Source organism: Rattus norvegicus, chromosome 7 (genome assembly GCF_021556685.1).
Source record: "Rattus norvegicus strain SHRSP/BbbUtx chromosome 7, alternate assembly SHRSP_T2T, whole genome shotgun sequence".
Classification (NCBI taxonomy): domain Eukaryota; kingdom Metazoa; phylum Chordata; class Mammalia; order Rodentia; family Muridae; genus Rattus; species Rattus norvegicus.
In genome coordinates, this window is record NC_141540.1 from 52,827,085 (window position 1) to 52,848,172 (window position 21,088).

A 21,088-nucleotide genomic window follows, 5' to 3' on the forward strand; every position below is an offset into this window, starting at 1 on the left:
TTTGCGTGAGTTCATGAGTGTGTGTGTGTGTGTGTGTGTGTTTACATTACTGCTTCTCTGAAAAAATTTTGCTATAAAAAATTGTACCTTTGGTTAGATTTTCTTTTACAATAAAGACTTTGCTAATGTTGACTTTTATTCAACCTTTGATTTCTACAAATGTAACAGAACAAGCACAAGCATCTTCCCTTTTATTTCTTAATCATCTCTGTGTCTTTGAAGTTATCGAGGGTTTTTATTTACATTTCAAATGTTATCACCTTTCCCTGTTTCCTAGCCATAAACCTCCTATCCCATTCACCCTCCCCCTTCTTCTATGAGGGTGTTCGCCCTCCCCAACCACCTAACCCACCCCTTCCTGCCTCCCTGCCCTGACATTCCCCTACACTGAGGGTCCATCCTTAGCAGGACCACGGACTTCTCCCTTTCAGAGCCATGGGTCTGTCCATGCGTACTCTTCGGATGGTGGTTTAGTCCCTGGGAGCTCTGGTTGGTTGGTATGGTTCTTACGGGGTTGCAAGCTCCTTCAGTTCTTTCAATTTTTTTCTCTAATTCCTCCAATGGGGACCCTGTTCTCAGCTCAGTGGTTTACTGCTAGCATTCGCCTCTGTATTTGTCACGCTCTGGAGACAGCTATATCAGGCTCCTGTCAGCATGCACTTCTTAGCTTCATCAATATTGTCTGGGTTTGGTGGCTGTATATATATGGGCTGTATACCCAGGTGGGGCAGGCTCTGAATGGCCATTCCTTCTGTTTCTGCTTCAAACTTTGTCTCAGCTATTAGCTATCTCCCTTAGATGGATTGCTGGCTCTGGTTTTCTACAACCATTACTCTGCATCCTCTATCACAGTCCAGAGTCCCCCGGGCACCGACAAGACGTCACCTGTCCAGACCGGCCCACTTGTCTGAACTAGGTTTCAGTCGCTGCATCTTTCAAATTGTATCATTTGAGAAGAAAGCAAGCCTTGCATCTGCTGCCTTCTGACCTTTTGTACTGAGGTCTTCATTTTCCTCTTTCCCCGTTAGTGTAAAACGCCCACTCAGATGCTTCGCTACCAGCCTGGTTGCTTGCCGAACCCAAGGGCTTTGATTGCCATATTGCCATAGTGTCTTAAGTTTGCAGCGTGACGGTAAGCAGGTATTTTACAACCGTAGTAAAGTGCACCTTTATTTTGTTTCTCTGTTTTCAACAATATAATAAAATTTATCTGTAGCCGTAATGATGTTTAATAATCCCCAGAATTTATTCTGTCAAAGTAAAACTTTTCTATTCTTTGATCAGTATCCAATCCTCTCCTTGCAAATCCTTCCCAGGAACCCCAGCACCAGGTTTTTCTCCATTTCTGGGAGCCTGTTTTGAATCACACATGTAATGGATGCAAATAGATTTTCATTCTGCCTGGATTATTTTATTCAGCTGAACAGCTTCTATGTTCAATCGTGCTGCCATAAATAATAAACATCTTACTTTTACTTTTGGCTAGATCCCAAATAGCTAGAAGAAAGGATTTCAAGTGTTCTCACCACAGATAACAAACGTTGAGAGGACAGACTCGCTAATTAGTCTGGTCTTAGCATCCCACTGTGTGTCACACATAAGAACACCATCTTTTGCCACTGGTATAAAAACTGATCCATTTTTTTCTTTTTTATTTTATTTTTTTTATTAACTTGAGTATTTCTTATTTACATTTCGAATGTTATTCCCTTTCCCGGTTTCTTAAAAATTTTGAACAAGCTTCTTAGTTATATGTAATAATGTGTATTGATTGCCAGAGCTGCTCTATCAAACTAAAACTTTCTATTCTTTGATCAATATCTGTCATTTTCTTATTAATCCTCCTCCTATGCCAACCATCGAATTTTTCTCCATTTTGATGAATCCATTTTAAACGTGCTGTACCTTTGCTATACTTTAATATTTAAATATTATATTTAAAATTAATTTAACTGCTCATTCACTTGTGTCATTGCAAAAGTATTCTTGGAAGAAAATTCAAGAATGAATAACCTGAATTACACACTTAATTTTAGAAAATAAATTTTAACACCAGTCTCAGAAAATTAAATCAGTTGTACAAGGAAAAGCTTTTCTAACTTTGTCATTCTATTCCTGGACTATTTGTGTTTTATTCATGGTATAATTTGTTCAAAAAGTTTTATCTGAAAAATATATGATATAATACTGCAGTAGTATTCATTAAAGTGTCACATACCTTGATTATAATATTCACAGTCAAGGGCTAAAAAAAAAGAAAAGTAGGTATTAAACTGCATATAAATTAAACATTACTTATCTGAGTATGCATAACATGGGGACATGCATTTATTAATAACTACATAAAATAACAGAGGATGACATCATTACTTAGAAACTTCCTACGAGCATTGTGTGTGTGTGTGTGAGAGAGAGAGAGAGTACATACATGTATGAGTTTGTGTGTGTGTATGTGTGCATGTGTGTGCACGCGTGTGTGTGTGTTGAGAAAGTACATGCATGTATGAGTTTGTGTGTGTGTGTGTGTGTGTGTGTGTGTGTGTGTGTGTGTGTGTAGCTGATGTTTTTAAAACAATCCTACTTACAACCTAGGCCAGCTTTAAACTCACAGCTATCTTTCTGTCTCAGCTTCTCAGGTGTTAAGATACAAGTATACCCAACGAGGTCTTGCTCAAAGGGTACTTTCGGAGATGATGTGTTTCAGTGAAAAAGGTGTCATGGCATTATTTTAAAGGTAGACAGATGCTTGGCAATTTAGAAGCAAATCACAGAAACTTTTCAAAGTGTAATCTGTTCTTCAGATGACTAACCACCCACACTGAATAAATAAAATGATGAGAGAGTGAAATCTGAAAGAAGAATTTTGTAAAGAACCTCCTTATTATCAGAAGGATGAAACCTCACAACCATAAGAGGATTGGCAGCATAAGCGATTTCTGTGAGGATGTATGTAATTTATATTTCAAAAATTGCAGGAACAGTAGTCAAACCAATAGAAAACTTAAAACATTTTTCTCTTGGACATATAATCTGTGTTTGTCAAAAGACTGAAATTTAAACAACTAAATTTAATTATAGTTCCCTGAGTTTCATGGCATTATTCCCCATTGAAACGGCAAGTGATTTCGGATCTTCTTAAAAGCTGCCCACTTAAGGGTGTCCTATGCAAGGTACCCACCACAGACGGTGGGTGACCTCCAGTGAACAGGCACCCCTTCCTGGCAGCATTTGTAAGCATATGCAGCCACGTTGGTACATAGGCATTCACAGTCCCCACCCAGGTTACAGTTACACGTATCTTCATGGCAGTTTTTGGCAAAGGAAGTAACGTCGATCTGGAAGGAAAAAGAAAGGCATTATGGTTTCAACAAGCACTGAGTGTGACTGAATTCAAACCGCTGAGAGGAGAATAAGTGCACACATTTTTCACAATGGGTGTCATCAGCGTAATTCTGCCACCTACATAGACCTTATTGTCTCAACCCACTGTGTTGCCAAAGAAAATGGAATTACTCAGAAAAATGCACCTCAAAGAACTAGCAATTCAACAATAACAGATCTCTTTTGGCATGTGCACCAGGGCAGATTTCGGAATTTTGAAAGTGCACTGAATCGTCGTTGGCATAACCCCCTGGCATTAAAGGAGCTCGCGCTGTTTCTAAATGCTCGACGCTTTGCTTTTCTTCCTTAGTCTTAACGGCAATATGCCGGCGATGTGGGAATAGCAACGGGAAGCTCCCTTTAAATGTCTGATATCCACCTAATTGCTTGCTTGGCATTGCCCTTGTTAAATCACTGATGAGATTGGATAGAGTGTTGACAGTGTGTCACAAAAGAAGTTTTGTGTCAGTAACTTGTGTTTTCTGTTGTGTGTCAATGCATGGGTTAATTTTTCCAGCAGCAGCAGGGAGAGGACCCCTAAGATTCTGTGGCTTGGGTCCAGAATGGACACCATATTGCCTGTCGGTGAACTATGGTCCCTAAGAAGCATTAAAAAAATCTCAAAATGGGGCCCCTTCAATAAACTGGATTCTACCCACGCCCTCTTAATGTAGAGCAGTCTTGAACTCCCTTTAAATTCCTAAAAGTTCTTGGTATTATAACAGAGTTATCCCATTAATGCTTACAACCGAGGTATTTAAAATGCAAATTATAAACACGTTACATGTTAACCTAAGTTACACATTTTAGTAAACACCTGTATGTTTGATCGAGCAAAATTGAGTCAGTAAGGAGAGTGCAGTGCTTCACCGGTTTGCCGATGTCTTCAACATCTTTCTATAGCACACAAGTGCTTTGCCACCCATTGCTATTCTATTTTTGCTGTGGCTTGGTTTTGGTTAAAATGAAAAAAAGATCTCCGTGTATGCATAATTAGAAAGTCAATAGTAGTTAATATTTGGGGGGATAACCGTGATGATATTATTTTACACTACATCCAAAACTGCAGCTTTCTTTTTTTATTTTTTATTTTTTTATTTTTAAAAGTAGGTAACACTGTATCAGCTTTGAACACTGTGTTTTAGTATTCTCCTTTTCCCCATTCTCTTCAGTTCCCCACCCCCACGTTCCCTGATCCCACACACAACCCCCAGGGTACAGACTCTTGGCTTCCTTTATGTCCCATGTGTCCTTTTCTAACTCCCTAGCCTTTCTTGCTGCCTATTAATTACCTTCTTGGTTTCCTTTCTATATTTTAGGCTTCACTCTTTTACATCTGTTTACATATAAATATGTATACATTATAGGTTAGGATCTGTGGGAGATCCTAGCTGAAGGGAAACAGCAAGTGGAACAGATTTAGAGGAGAGGGGTTGTGGGGGAAGCTGGGAGGAGTGGAGAGAGAGAGGCTGTGGTTGGGATGTATTGCATGAGAGAGAAAAAGGCTGTATTAAATTACCTTCACAGCTTCTACCAGGACTCAAAATTATCATGTGAGGAAGGAGGTTAGATATTTAAGTTACATTCTTAGAATGGCTCCTAATACCACTTTAAATATGCCAGGGACCCTGCTAAACTATACTTACATAGAATGCTCACTTAAAATACTCTCTGAGGACAGATAAACATCTATTCCCTTTATAATTTACAAATATTTACAAAACCCTGTGGACACATTGTATTCCATCCACTGGAATGAACTGATCATTTACAGATGTATACTGTTAGATAAAATGGGATAAAGAGGAAAGGAAGTCAACCAAACGTCTTGCTTATACAGAGAAACACCAACAAAGGCTCCCTAAGGATGACTGTAGGACGCCTGAGAAACGTGAGTTGCTGAATTTGTCCCACCCATCCCAGTCCATACAGCAGCAAGTCTTTATATTTGAGGTTTTAGTGAAAACACTCATTTACCACATTGCGACAAGGAGCGAACACATCACTGTACAAAATGGAACATTGTCTCTTGGCATAGGGAAATTTGTTTTGGTGTGCCTCGCAGGGCTTCAGTGTCTCAATAAGATCTTCACACTGTTGAAAACCAAAGGAGAAGACGAGATTTGAAAGGGGCTAAACTCTGAAATCCAAAGACCCCTGACCTGACTCATCCTTTTAGACATGTTCAACTACAGCCTGCTTTCAACCATATAGGTTATATTATTGATAACATAAACCACTTCTGAGAAGCAACTAAGTATTACAAAGGAGTGATATTACAGAGGAAAATTAATCATTTTGAATTTCTCACATCTATAACCTTTTCACAGAAATTTCTATGAGCATGAACGTTCCTCTTTCATGTTTGATTTTGTTCATTTTTGCCGGTACAGACCATATTCTGAGGTCTTGTATTACAGACTACCTTCTGGGGTATTAGATGTGCCGCCCACCTTCTGAAGTATTGGATGGATATATAAATTTCTATAATCTCCAGACATTCAATTTCTGTAAATTCTACAAGTTGACCTCTGCCATCTCTAACGTGCCTCTCTGAAACTTCCCTGAGAATGCCCATCAACATTTGCTCAATTCTAAACACAGAGGCAGTTTCTCAGTATGAAGTTACTTTCTTAGCATTCAATCCATCTTAAGTGTCTCTTCTGATGTGGATTCAGCACAAACGTTTTCCGTTGGGTTTCTTATAGTATACTACACTGGGTCTTCTTCTCCAACCTCTTGCTCTTACCTTTGAAAAACCTAGCCTCAAAACCCTTAGTCCCCTCATTTGATAGGGGAGTCTGAATATGCTGCTACTCACTAAGTCTGTTATATAACAGGTTGATTTACTGTATTCAAAACCAGATGTTTTCTGCTAAATATCTTCCTGTTACCACTTTCTCAAAAGTGATTTCACAAAAGTGATTCTCAAAAGAGGCAGCAGTCTCTAGAATGGACTACACTTATTTCTATTGTATTCTGAGCCCCATTCCTGCACACATATATATACCCCCTCCTCACCTTGTCTGGAGAAGAACTCCAACTGATATTTCTGATACCAGATGGTATAAGATTTTCTTTGAGCCTTTCGAATGTATCCTTCTCATGAAGGCCTTCAATAAATACTGGGAATTTCCATTTTTAATGATCTTAAGTTGTGTTCGATTTCTAATCTCCCCTAACAGCTTTCCTTGTTGTACCATAAGAGCTGCCTGCATCTGCACTTTCCAAGACATATCCTCAGTCGTTCTATTTCTAACCCTGTGTTATAACCATATGAACCCTATGAGATGCATTCTGTTCTGTATTCTCTCGACCTCTGCTCACATCTGCCAGGTGAGTCACTTTTCCTTTGTTCTCCTTCCTATAAACAGTGATTCTCGTGTGGGTCACAACCCACATACCAGTCACATATCAGATATCCTGCGTATTGGATATTTACATTAAAATCTGTAACGATAGTAAAATTACAGTTATGAAGTAGCAACAAAAAAAATAACTTTATGGTTGAGGGTTACCTCAACATGAGGAACTGACTTAAAGGCTCACAGCATTAGAAAGGTCGAGATCCACTAATGGTAAAGACTTTATCTCCAGAGTATTTGTTCCAGAAATCTTTCTTGAATTCTTAAAACCACCACTTGGTGAACATATCTTCTTAAACACCCATCTATTTCCATATATTTCATTGGTAATTTTCTACATCACCTAGTAACTAAGACGTAAAAATCCCTCAATGCATATTCATATTCTGTGCCTATATTACAATAAAAAACCAGTATATTAAACAATATCTACTGAATTCATTTAGAGCAGAAAGTATTTTTGATATGCTTTAAAAGTATGAGACAAGGTATAGGTCTAAATGTCACCTTTATTACTCTCTGTACACATAATTTGTATTAGCCAAATCACTGAACCTCCTTGAGACATAATCTTTTCATCTGTAATGTGAAGACAACTTTGGCAAAAATAAAGTTGTCTCAAGAATTACATAAAAAGTAAATATGAAACTCTATCACCTATAAATTATTATAAAAACATTATTTAAAAAGTAACCTAAACCAGTCTCTTGCCTGTGCACCGTGGGAGAGCGGATCCTGCCCCTTGCCTGGACACAGTAGGTGAGCTGGCCCTGGTGGCAGTGGGACACAGGAAAGCTGGCTGCTGGCAACTCAGCTACCACCCAGACCTAGATCCAGGACTCTGAGCTGGCCCAGCACATCACCAACTGCATCTATGAACTGCTGGAGCCTATGAAGGGGCTGGTCCTGCAGAATCAAAACTGCAGGACGTCTGAGACATGGGCCAACAACAGAATATCCAGGAGGAGTTCCTGTGAGGATCCAGTGTTGGTAGTACAGCAGAAGTCAGAGGCACTGACTCAGACCAATGACTTATTACGATGAATGTTTATAAGTAACGAATTGTGAATAAAAGGGTATACTGTGGGACACTGTGAAACATCATAGCTCCCACAGAGAGAAGGTTTTTGGTTTGGTTAGATTGGTTTTGGGGTTTTGGGGGGGCTGTTTCTTTTCTGGGGTGTGGAAAGTTGTAAGGGTGATGGGTGACTATGGAGGGACAGGGAGATGAGTGGGAATGGGATGCATGATGTGAAACACAGAGAATCAATATAAAGTTTTTAAAAATAACCTAAGTAATTTTACTTCTCAGAATATTCCTTTGATAAATATGTTTGCTCTAAATTCCATATATGTAATTTACCTGTCCTAAGGCCCAGCTGTCGCCAAACACCTGAGCGTTTCGCACTTCAATGTTATTAGAGGTTGTCATATCATTTGAAGTACATTTGTCAAAGTTACCACACAATCCAGCCAGCTTGTTCTGAAGTAATAAAATTAAAATGAAATAGTTTATATTTATTCTAAGACTTAAATATACTAAAACTCAAAGGATCTAAGACATCTAAAGAACTTTCATAGAAATATTTTAAAATAAATGTTTTAAGGAAATGAGTCCATACCATAATTCAATTATGTTTATAAAATTTAATAGCCTTAACATTTTACCAATCTTCAAGCATTAGCTATCCACACTTACTGTAACATCTTAGTATTGATATCTCTAACAATGTAAGTAGAAAAGTATATACTGAATACATTTCTATATATATATATGATATATAGTGTATAAATATAAATAATTTTATAAAGAAAACCCCACCAGATTATAAATTTAAGGAGGTTTGGTAACAGTATAAATGTTGAAACAATAAAGCTAACTGAGGTCACTACAGGTTGTGAAAGGAGGAAGGCAGTGGCCATAAGAACTATTTAAATCAGCACTGATCAGTAGATTTTCTCATAATATTGTAAAAAAAAATTTTGTTTACTTTTAGAGACAAAGTCCTGTAAGACTTTTAAAATGGATGATATTCCAATAATGATGGAAATTGTTCTTAAAACCTTGAATTGATGCTCCTTGAAATCCCTTTTCAGTACCAACAGCTGGGACTTTAAAGTAACATATTTTCCAAAAAATAATGGACTGTGCATGGGACCCATGTCTTAGAAACTGCATATATTCAAGGCCAATTACTACTTCGCCCACCAGCAAATAAACTGATACACCCATACCACAGTTTATAATAATATTATAAAAAAATTACTAATTTATAAAATATGGATGAATTTTATATTTATTTTACCAGGTGAAAGATAGACCTCAAAAATTACTAAATAATTCCGCTTAAAGAATTTTGGGGGAAGCGATTTGGGGGAAGAATTTTGGATAATAGCGATGAAAATATGATGGTATTTTTCCTGATTGTGAAGACATAGGTAAGATTTAGCAAAAAGTAAGCAGCAGAACAGAAAGTGGGTATTGATAGACTTGTTTTATACCAAACTACAGTATTAGATCAAGACTCTATACATTTTTCCAAACTATAGAGCCATAAGGTAATTTTAAAATACATTACTACTAGTTACTTACTACTACAATTTTACTATATGTTAACTCATTTTTAAAAAATCTACATCAAGCATAATAGAGAAAACAGATTATTATAATAAGTCTGTTTTTACCAAAATAAATCATAGAACCAAACTCAATGGAGGAGAAAGAAGGGGGATGAACAAAACAACAACAAATACTATGGTGTTAAAGAAAAAAAAAGAACTAAGTAAGATTGATTTATATTATCGACATCAACAGAGTATTTCTTTATATTGTATCACTAAGTAATATTTTATTGTGCCACTTGTATGTGATACCAATTGTAAGGGTATACTCCAGTCTCTGAAGTCTTTCACATGGGATATTATTATAATTTTGAAAACATAACTTAGTTCAAACATAGCTCTCTACAGTTTACTAAAGGAATCCAAGAAATCCTTTAAAACCAAATTTGCCTAACAATTTGTACAGTTGTTCTTTCCTTCAAACACAGTTTCATTCATGGCATCCCACTGAGGGAATAGGTTGGCCTACCTTCCACTTTGGCCCAACTTTGATGTGGATGGTTGTCTTCTCATCCCACAGAATGGTGATATCTTCCTCTGGGAAGTATATTACTATGTAGAACCCAGCCTTCCACAGCTGGTATTCAGGTTTGCTTTCCAGGAAAAAACCTGATTGCTTCTTCCAAAAGGATAAAATGTCTTAGAATAAATATCACAGTTTCCAACCCAACGAGGGCATACAGTAATGCTTTCACGTATATATCTAACATAATTGCTTGCGGTGTTCTTTTTTCAATTCTCTAATACAAAACCAATGTTTTAAATAAATACATTATATTAGTATTTATATAAAAACTAGAGGATGGGCCCAACAAAAGACCATGGTGAAAGTAAAAGATAATCAAGAGACAATGAAGAGAAGAGAGAATGGACACGGAGAATATGAGGGAACAATGGAGATGAGAGATTGAGGATGAAAAATGCATGTGCCTCCCTTCCAAAGAAAACCTTATCTCCGCTGTGATTCTCAGTACTTAACTACAGCAGAAAAGCAGCCCTCTAATATTCTTATGATTTTTAATGAGATACAGAACTATTTTCATTTGGTAAGATACAATGCTTTAAGAGTCCAGTGAGAATTTCTATATGAAATGGTATGGTATCTGAAAAAAGAAAAATCACACACACACACACACACACACACACACACACACACACACACACACTACAATAATATCATAAAAGGGAAAACTTTTTTATATATGAGACCAGAAAATCTATGATGAGAATGGGGAAGGAAAGATGACATGGAAAAGGGAATGGGTTACACAGAGAAACAAGGCTGAGTGACAGACACCCAAGATAAGCTCGAATCTTAAAAAGAAAAAAAAAAAGCAGTTAAGGCTGAAGCACAGATTACATAAAAATTCAAAATATAATCAATAAAGGTTTGAACAGGGAAGTATTAGCCTATGGTTTGAAAGTACAAAGGAACTAATTTACCAAGCTAAATAGGCTAAGAGGGAGCACATTGGGGAGCCAGAGGACCTGGAACTGTGACTATGGCCTTGAATTGAGTTCATATGATGACCTTGAAAATACATAGTCGTATTAACGAGAAGAAAACTGATTTATCCTAGCCAAAACAAAAATGGGAAACATATAAAATTCTTGATCCATTTTTCTTCTCTAAATATAATAAAGTACATAGTGGGAGAATGCCATAAGAGAATGGTGTTTAAATGAACATTTCAAAGGACAGATGTACTAAACTTATATAAAGTTTTTCCATCTCCTATACTAGTATTATAACTATACCGTACACTGCAGATATAACCATCCATATTGTCAACCAACTTTACCTAGCCTCAAATTCTTCTAGTGCCCAGTCTTCTATTCTCACCAGCTAGAATAGTCACATTATCATCTGAACCATCTCAGACCTATGCACCTGATATTCCTCCTGCTAGATCCTGTAGTCACGGAGTGTGGCATAATTGCCTTATTCCCTTCTTGACTCAAAGACCTCCTTCATCACGAGGATCTCTTAGTCCCAAATATACGGATACATATTGATTTATAGACTGATTTGGGTCAATGCTTTGTGTTTTAACGCTCTATAGTTCCCCTCCTGAAATCAAGCTTACTTTTGAATCTGTGATCTGTGAGCCAAGCCTAATGGACTAAAGACAACGCACCTGTGCGTTCCATGGCACCCTTACACCTGTACGTTCTTCATATAGCATCACCCACCTCTCAGCACTGGTTTTCAGCTTCTTGCTTCACAGCCTCTACTTAGGGACCACTGCTTTACTGCATCCACAGCATAGAGCCAGGACAAGGTTAGGTTGAGCATGGGAACCAAGTACAAAGAGTGACAGGATTTGGCCATTCACACTTGGAAAGTCTACACTCACCATGAAGGGACATGTGTCCAATAGAGCACATATCAAACAGACAGAAAAACACCATGACAAAAGAAACAAAGAGGGGGCTGGAGAAATGGCTCAGTGGTTAAGAGCATTGGCTGTTCTTCCAGAGGTCCTGAGTTCAACTCCCAGCAACCACATGGTGGCTCACAACCATCCATACCTGTAATGGGATGCCCTCTTCTGGTGTGTGTGAAGACAGCTACAGTGTACAGTATATATATATATATATATATATATATATATATATATATATATATATATATATATTCTCAAATCAATTTAAAGAAACCAAAATGGAAAATGGACCCTACATTTTCATTTATGGAGGCCTCATAATTTGTATAGCCTGATCTATATCCCTAAATCACTGTGTCATCACATCACCTTTTATCTTCATTTTACTTTCTAGCAGGTGTTTTGCTTTATTTCCTGACTTGTCTATATCATCTCTCCCCACCCCAGCAGTCTCGTTTTAAATCAAGAGCACACCTTTTTTGTTTGCCATTAGCTACAAAATGCTTCTTACATTAGGTAAGGCAGCTTGTGACCAGAATGTCCTTCCTAATCAAAAGAAGTGACTGCCCTCCATACTTTTCAAGTTATCAGCTAACACTTCTTTTAAAAGAGTCAGGAATAAATTGTCCAAAATAGAAACCAGTGCTTTAGAAAGATAGCCCTTCAAACAAAACTAAACATTGCTAGAAAAAAAATGTGTCAGAAATGGAGATAATTAAAACATTTCAGAGGACAGCTTAGGTGAATTTATAGAAGATCTTTAATTTGCATACCTGATTGATTTATAATTTGCATACCTGATTGAATTATAGTTGTGCATTTACATAAAAACAGAGTTGTTTATTCATTTCTCTGGATGAGCAACACATTAATTCTGTAGTAAGTGGCATTTACTATATTTGCACTTATGGTCACCCAGAAAGACATTTTAGCTGGAAACATGTTGGCATCAACCTATTCTTGTGACTTTTCTTACTCTTACTTTATTCCCACACAATCTAAATAAAGAAGGTTCATCAGCGCTGGTGCAGCAGTGAAAATTGGAGGCCATGAGTTACACAGAACTGCAATTATCACTTCAGAAATGTGCCAAACTCTCTTCATATGAGCACTTACCAACTTCTCCCCTCTTGAAAAGGCACCCTTGATCACTTCAAGACATATTAGTACAGAAGTTCTCGAACTTCAGTACTAGGATTTCTTTACTATTGAAAACCAAAGTAGTGGAAAATAATAATGATAATCCAAGCACAGAACAGACTATATAAATTAGATTAAATAAATTAGAAGTCCCGTTCAAAATGAAAAAGTGAAGTCTTTTGTTTAAAACAGGAAAGTATTTCTCTTTTTTAGCAGAGAGGATTCATGTATTCTCTCGACCTGCCATATCAGTTCACCCTCAGGCATGCCAGTACCTAAGGAAAAGCACAGAACCTGGCCCTTATAGCAAACGTTCCAGATGGCTTTCATGAAAAAGTATTTTAGAGAAAACTTAGGAAAATAGTGTTTCTGAGAATTCTGTTTGAAACGGTGCCCTTTATTTTTTTTCTTTTTTTCAGAGCTGGGGACCGAACCCAGGGCCTTGCGCTTGCTAGGCAAGCGCTCTACCACTGAGCTAAATCCCCAACCCCGAAATGGTGCCCTTTAAAAGACTACTGTCAGATCACACACTTCTAACATCTAAAGTTCAAACTCTTTGCCTTTAAAATGAAGCTTGTGTGACTTCGGTCTGTGAGCTTCTGGTCTGAGCCTAGAACCCTTGACAGTCACTCCTACTTCCAACACCTTCCGTGTTCTCATGTGCTAGGAACATGCCTACCAGATTCTCTGCCACACCCATGCTCTACCATCCCAGGGACTTGGAACCTGAGCCAATTGCTACTATCAACCATGACATTTGGTCTTCCAACTCTGCTCCTTTGAATGGGTTCGTTTCTCTGCAATGCTAACCCTCTCCCTGGTCATCTAGCTAATCCATCTCTTCTTCCAGGATTTACTTGAGGTTATGTCTCTATGTGAAAAATAAAAATAACAAAGATATTATAAAAAGGAAGGCGTCATCAGATCTTAAAATTCATTACTGAGTTCTTTTATTACAATCCTCCTAGAACTGAAGAATGGGGCTTTGGAGTCATGTTGGGGGGAAGCTGGAGCTTGAGAAGTTCAATGAGGTTACAGATGGGGGTGCTAAATCAGTTCTAACTGACTCCAAATCTATGTTGCAAATCCCCTTTAAACGCGGGGTTGTTTGAGTACAGTGATTCTCAACCTGTGAGTCTCAACCCCTTTGGGGCTACCTATCAGATATCCTGCATATCAGTTAATTACAATATGAATCATAAGAGTAGAAAATACACTTATTAAGTAGTAATTAAATAATTTTATAATTAGGAGTCCCCCACAACATGAGAAACTGTATTAAAGACCATTAGGAGATATTAGAACATATCACAGCATTAGTACGGTTGAGAAGCAATGATTTAGTGCCCCTCCCCAGGAGTGCTTCTAGAAGCTTCTGTACACTCTGCCGCAGCACATCACACTTCCGAATTTTACTCTCTTTAAGGAATCCTTCACTTGAACATGTTACTTAAAGACAAGCAGTGTCTTTTCACTATTCCAGCCTAAAAATTGAGCACAAGTTTTCATATACCCTGGACATTGTGGATGGATTAGTAAGTAAGTAGATGAATGAATAAAAATGACAACATCTTCTAATTGGACAAACTCCCCGTTTATACAACAATAACTAAAAGAGACAATGATCTTCATATGTTGCTCATAGACACACCAGAAAGACATAAACACACAACGAATTTGACCTCGGGGTGATGATAATCTATCAGGGATTTTGAGCGCTTCCTGAGAAGATTCCTGAAGGAGATAGGTCATACTGTATGAAATATGTTAAGTGAAAAAGGAACTTCAGAAATCACTTCTTCTAAATATACAGATGAGAGTGAAAAGAAACTAAAATGTAAAATAAATGAAAAGATTCCACTCCTGGAACATGGACTTTAAAAAAGGCCACAAGAGATGAGGCAGAAAAAAACAGCCAAATTGGTAAGAACCTAGGAGGACAACAGGAAGAAATCTGAAAGTTTTGAAGCCCAAGAGACATGGGAAGACAGAATTCTATACGGGGAGATGCCGCAGTGAGTAGAGTGGGATAAAGATGGAGCTTTAGCCGAGGTATCAGAAACACAGACTGAGGGGCTACTGAAGAAGCTCACATACCAGATAATGGTTCCCAAGGCCAGAACAGTGCTCATGGCTAGGAAAGATCATAGACATGATTGAAATATGAAGACATATAATATAAGCTGTAGATACAAACAGTATGCAGTTCATACAAAACCACACACAGAGAGAGAGAGAGAGAGAGACAGAGAGACAGAGAGAGAGACAGAGAGAGAGACAGAGACCTCCCTGAACCCAAATCCTGTGGGAGAGAGAGCTGAACATCCAGACGTGCGGACAATCCTGAGACCTACCTCAGGGCCTACTGCCACTTCGGCCTACTTCTCCTCATACTCCTGGCCCAAGAGGAAACTGTATAGTGCCTCTGGATACAGGAATATAGGAGCAGTCAGTAGCAGGAACCTGCTGGTTTCTGACTGTGCTGGCTGTGTATGGAACTGAACTGAACCAGTCTCACAGCTCCCTGCACTCAAATCCTGTTGGGGAGAGTGATGAACCATCAGAAGTGCGGACACTCCTCAGAACTCAGGGGAAACAACTAATTTGTGCCCACATTCCTGACCCAAAAGGAAATCGATTAGTGTAACCTGTGCACTCTCGGCACAGGGACCTAGGAGCAGTAAGGGGCAGGAGCCTTCCGGTTTCTGCATGCACTGAGAGTTAAAGCCAGTCATCAGGAGTGGCTACACAACTGAGAGCAGAGCTCTCTGTTACCAGATCTGGCTGAAGGAAGGCAGACCTACAGGAGTCCTGACACACAGGTCTATAGGAAGTTCAAGCCACTGTCAGAGACAGCAAGACAAGTTAGACCAGAGACAAATTGATGGTGAAAGGCAAGCACAGGAACCTAAGCAACAGAAACCAAGACTACTTGGCATCATCAGAGTCCTGTTCTCCCACCAAAGAAATTACTGGATATCCAAACACACCAGAAAAGCAAGATTTAAACTTAAAATCACATTTTATGATGATGATGATGGTGGTGGTGGTAGATTTTAAGAAGGACATAAATAATTCCCTTAAAGAAATACAGGACAACACAAGAAGAACAAGTAGAAGTTCTTAAAGAGGAAATACAAAAATCCCTTAAAGAATCCCTTAAAGAATTACAGGAAAACACAAACAGGTGAAGGAAATGAACAAAACCATCCAGGATTTAAAAACCTAGGGAAGAGATCAGGAGTCATAGACACAAGCATCACTAACAGAATACAAGAGATAGAAGAGAGAATCTCAGGGGCAGAAGATACCACAGAAAACATAGACACTACCGTCAAAGATAACGTAAAATGCAAAAAACCCCTAGCCCAAAATATCCAGGAAATCCAGGACACTATGAGAAGATCAAACCTAACAATAATAGGTATAGAAGCGAGTGAAGACTCCCAACTTACAGGGCCAGTAAATATCTTCAACAAAGTCATAGAAAAAAAAAAAAACCAAACTTCCCTAACCCAAAGAAAGAGATGCCCAAAAACATACAAGAAGCCTACAGAACTCCAAATAGATTGGACCAGAAAAGAAATTTCTCCCCCCACATGATAGTCAAAATATCAAATGCACAAAATAAAGAATTTTAAAAGCAGTAAGGGGAAAAGGTCAAGTAACATATAAAGGCAGACCTATCAGAATTACACCAAATTTTCACCAGAGACTATGAAAGCCAGAAGATCCTGGGCAGATGTCATAAAGACCCTAAGAGAACACAAATGCCAGCCCAGGCTACTATATCCAGCGAAACTCTCAATTAACATACATGGAAAAACTAAGATATTCCATGACAAAACTAAATTTACACAATATCTTTCTACAAATCCAGTCCTACAAAGGATAATAGATGGAAAACTCCAACATAAGGAGGGAAACTACACCCTAGAAAAAGCAAGACAGTAATCTTGCAATGAAACCAAAAGAAGAGAGACACACAAACATAATTCCACCTCTAGCAATGAAAATAACAAGCAGCAACAATCACTATTCCTTACTGTCTCTTAACATCAATGGACTCAATTCCCCCCAATAAAAAAGACATAGACTAACAGACTGGATATAAAAAGAGGACCCAGCATTTTGCTGCATTCAGGAAACACACCTCAGAGACAAAGACAGACACTACCTCTAGTTGCTAGAAAACAAGTTTCCAAGCAAATGTCCCAAAGAAGTAAGCTGGAATAACCATTCTAATATCGAATAAAATCAACTTTCAACCAAAAGTTATCAAAAAAGATAAGGAAGGACACTTCCTATTCATCAAAGGAAAAATCCACCAAGATGAACTCTTAATCCTAAATATCTATGCTCCAAATACAAGGGCACCTACATACATAAAAGAAACTTTACTAAAGCTCAAAGCATACATTGCACCTCACAGAACAATAGTAGGAGATTTCAACACCCCACTCTCATCAATGGACAGATCATGGAAACAGAAAATAAACAGAGACATAGAGAAACTAACAGGAGTTAATGAAACAAATGGACTTAACAGATATTTATAAAATATTTCATCCTAAAACAAAAGAATATACCTTCTTCTCAGCTCCTCACAGTACTTTCTCCAAAATTGACCATATAGTCAGTGCCAAAACAGGACTCAACTGATACAAAAAGATTGAAATAATCCCATGCATCCTATCAGATCACCAAGGACTAAGGCTGGTCTTCAATAACAATAAAAATGACAGAAAGACAACATGTGTACAGAAGGTGAACAACATTCTACTCAATGATAACTTGGTCAAGGAAGAAATAAAGAAGGAAATTAAAGACTTCTTAAAATTTAATGAAAAGGAAGACACAACATGCCAAAACTTATGGGACACAATGAAAGCAGTGCTAAGAGGAAAACTCATAGCTCTAGTGCCTGCAGAAAGAAACAGGAGAGAGCATATGTCAGCAGCTTGACAGCACACCTAAAAGCTCTAGACCAAAAAAAAAAAAAATCAAATACACCTAAGAGGAGTAGAAGGCAGGAAATAATCAAACTCAGGGCTGAAATCAACCAAGTAGAAACAAAAAGAACTATACAAAGAATCAACAAAACCAGGAACTAGTTCTTTGAGAAAATCAACAAGATAGATAAATGCTTGACTAGCCAGAGGGCACAAGAGTGTATCCAAATTAATAAAATCAGAAATGAAAAGGGAGACATAACAACAGAATCTGAGGAAATTCAAAAATCCATCAGATCCAAAAACAAAAGCCTATACTCAACAAAACTGGAAAATCTGGAGGAAATGAACAATTTTCTAGACAAATAAGAGGTGCTAAAGTTAAATCGGGAGCAGATAAATCATCTAAACCACCCCATAACTCCTAAAGAAATAGAAACAGTTATTAAAAGTCTCCCAACCAAAAAAGCCCAGGACTAGATGGGTTTAGTGCAGGATTCTATCAGCTCTTCATAGAAGACCTCATACCAATACTGTCCAAACTGTTCAACAACATAGAAACATAAGGAACACTACCCAATTTGTTCTGTGAAGCCACGATTACACTTATACCTAAACCACACAAAGACCCAACAAAGAAAGAGAAGTTCAGACCAATTTCCCTTATAAATATCCATGCAAAAATATTCAATGAAATTCTTGCAAACCAAATTCAACAACACATCAAAATGATTATCTATCATGATCAAGTAGGCTTCATCCCAGAGATGCAGTGATGGTTCAATACAAGGAAATCCATCAACATAATCCACTATTTTAAACAAACCCAAAGATAAAAACCACATGATCATTTCATTAGATGCTGAGAAAGCATTTGACAAAATTCAACACCCTTTCATGATAAAAGTCCTGGAAAGAATAGGAATTCAAGGCCCATACCTAAACATAGTAAAAGCCATATAGTGCAAACCAGTAGCTAACATTTAAACTAAATGGAGAGAAACTTGAAGCAATCCAACTAAAATCAGGGACTAGACAAGGCTGCCCACTCTTTCCCTACTCATCCAATATAGCACTCGAAGTCCTAGCCAGAGCAACCAGAAAACAAAAGGAGGTAAAAGGGATACAAATTGGAAGGGAAGAAGTCAAAATATCACTCTGTGCAGATGATATGATAATGTACTTAAGTGACCCCAAAAGTTCCACCAGAGAACTACTAAGCCTGACAAACAACGTCAGCCAAGTGGCTGAGTATAAAATTAAACCAAACAAATCAATAGCCTTCCTCTACTCAAAGGCTAAACAGGCTGAGAAAAAAATTAGGGAAATGACACCCTTCACAATAGTCACAAATAACATGAAATAACTCTGTGTGACTCTAACCAAGCAAATGAAAGATCTGTATGATGAGAACTTCAAGTCTCTGAAGAAAGAAATTGAAGATCTCAGAAGATGGAAAGACCTCCCATGCTCATGGATTGGCCATTTTACCAAAAGATATCTATAGATTCAATGCAATTCCCATCAAAATTCCAACACAGTTCTTCACAGAGTTAGAAAGAGCAATTAGCAAGTTCATTTGGAATAACACACACAAAAAAAAAAAAAAAAAAACCAGGATAGCAAAAACTATCTTCGACAACTTCTGGGGAAATCACCATCCCTGACCTCAAGCAGCATTACAGAGCAATAGTGATTAAAAAAAAGAAAAAAACCTATATAGTATCAGCACAGAGACAGGCAGGTAAATCAGTGGAATAGTATCAAAGACCCAGAAATGAACCCACATACCTATGGTCACTTGATCTTTGACAAATGAGCTAAAACCATCCAATGGAAAAAAAAGATAGCATTTTCCACAAATGGTGCTGGTTCAACTAGAGGTCAACATGTAGAAGAAGGCAAATCAATCCATTCTTATCACCCTATACAAAGCTTAAGTCCAAGTAGATAAAAGACCTCCACATAAAACCAGATACACTCAAACTAATAGAAGAAATTGTGGGGAAGTCTTGATCATATGGGCACTGGGGAAATTTTCCTGAACAAAACACCAATGGCTTATGCCTTAGGATCAAGAATAGACAAATAGGCAGCAGCTCTCTGCTCCCAGACCCGGTGAGAGAGAGACCCAACCGCCTGGTCAGGTGGGCACTCCTGAGGCTGCAGAGCGGAAGAGACCACCAACACTGCTCACCCCTGCCCACATCCCTGGCCCAAGAGGAAACTGTATAAGGCCTCTGGGCTCCCGTGGGGGAGGGCCCAGGAGCGGCAGGACCCCTGCCACAGACACCGCCGGACCCTGAAGGAAACAGACCGGATAAACAGTTCTCTGCACCCAAATCCCGTGGGAGGGAGAGCTAAACCTTCAGAGAGGCAGACAGGCCTGGGAAACCAGAAGAGACTGCTCCCTGCACACACATCTCGGACGCCAGAGGAAAAAGCCAAAGACCATCTGGAACCCTGGTGCACTGAAGCTCCCGGAAGGGGTGGCACAGGTCTTCCTGGTTGCTGCCGCTGCAGAGAGCCCCTGGGCAGCACCCCACGAGCGAACTTGAGCCTCGGGACCACAGGTAAGACCAAATTTTCTGCTGCAAGAAAGCTGCCTGGTGAGCTTGGGACACACGGAAGCAGAATTTCTCTAGAACCGGGCACGTTCTGTGTTTACCGGAAGTCCCACACCCGCGGATCCCGGCCCGCAGCAGCTCTCTGCTCCCAGACCCGGTGAGAGAGAGACCCAACCGCCTGGTCAGGTGGGCACTCCTGAGGCTGCAGAGCGGAAGAGACCACCAACACTGCTCACCCCTGCCCACATCCCTGGCCCAAGAGGAAACTGTATAAGGCCTCTGGGCTCCCGTGGGGGAGGGCCCAGGAGCGGCAGGACCCCTGCCGGAGACACCGCCGGACCCTGAAGGAAACAGAGGGGATAAACAGTTCTCTGCACCCAAATCCCGTGGGAGGGAGAGCTAAACCTTCAGAGAGGCAGACAGGCCTGGGAAACCAGAAGAGACTGCTCCCAGCACACACATCTCGGACGCCAGAGGAAAAAGCCAAAGACCATCTGGAACCCTGGTGCACTGAAGCTCCCGGAAACGGCGGCACAGGTCTTCCTGGTTGCTGCCGCTGCAGAGAGCCCCTGGACAGCACCCCACGAGCAAACCTGAGCCTCGGGACCACAGGTAAGACCAAATTTTCTGCTGCAAGAAAGCTGCCTGGTGAACTCAAGACACAGGCCCACAGG

At 39.1% G+C, this 21,088-nt stretch overlaps 1 protein-coding gene across 2 annotated transcripts in view; it reads right to left on the reverse strand.

Moving 5' to 3' along the window:
* Otogl (otogelin-like) overlaps window positions 1–21,088 on the reverse strand; it is a 162,782-nt gene that overhangs the window by 46,858 nt on the left and 94,836 nt on the right. Inside the window, exons 27-31 of one of the 2 annotated variants that reach the window (XM_087559476.1) lie at window positions 9,838–9,984; window positions 8,110–8,229; window positions 5,359–5,475; window positions 3,179–3,335; window positions 2,219–2,245 (exon numbers count right to left, since the gene is read on the reverse strand). In XM_087559476.1, the coding sequence (XP_087415602.1) occupies window positions 2,219–2,245; window positions 3,179–3,335; window positions 5,359–5,475; window positions 8,110–8,229; window positions 9,838–9,984 (568 nt within the window). Of the gene's footprint in view, window positions 1–2,218; window positions 2,246–3,178; window positions 3,336–5,358; window positions 5,476–8,109; window positions 8,230–9,837; window positions 9,988–21,088 lie in introns of both variants that reach the window. The other variant, XM_087559475.1, reaches the window with a different exon arrangement.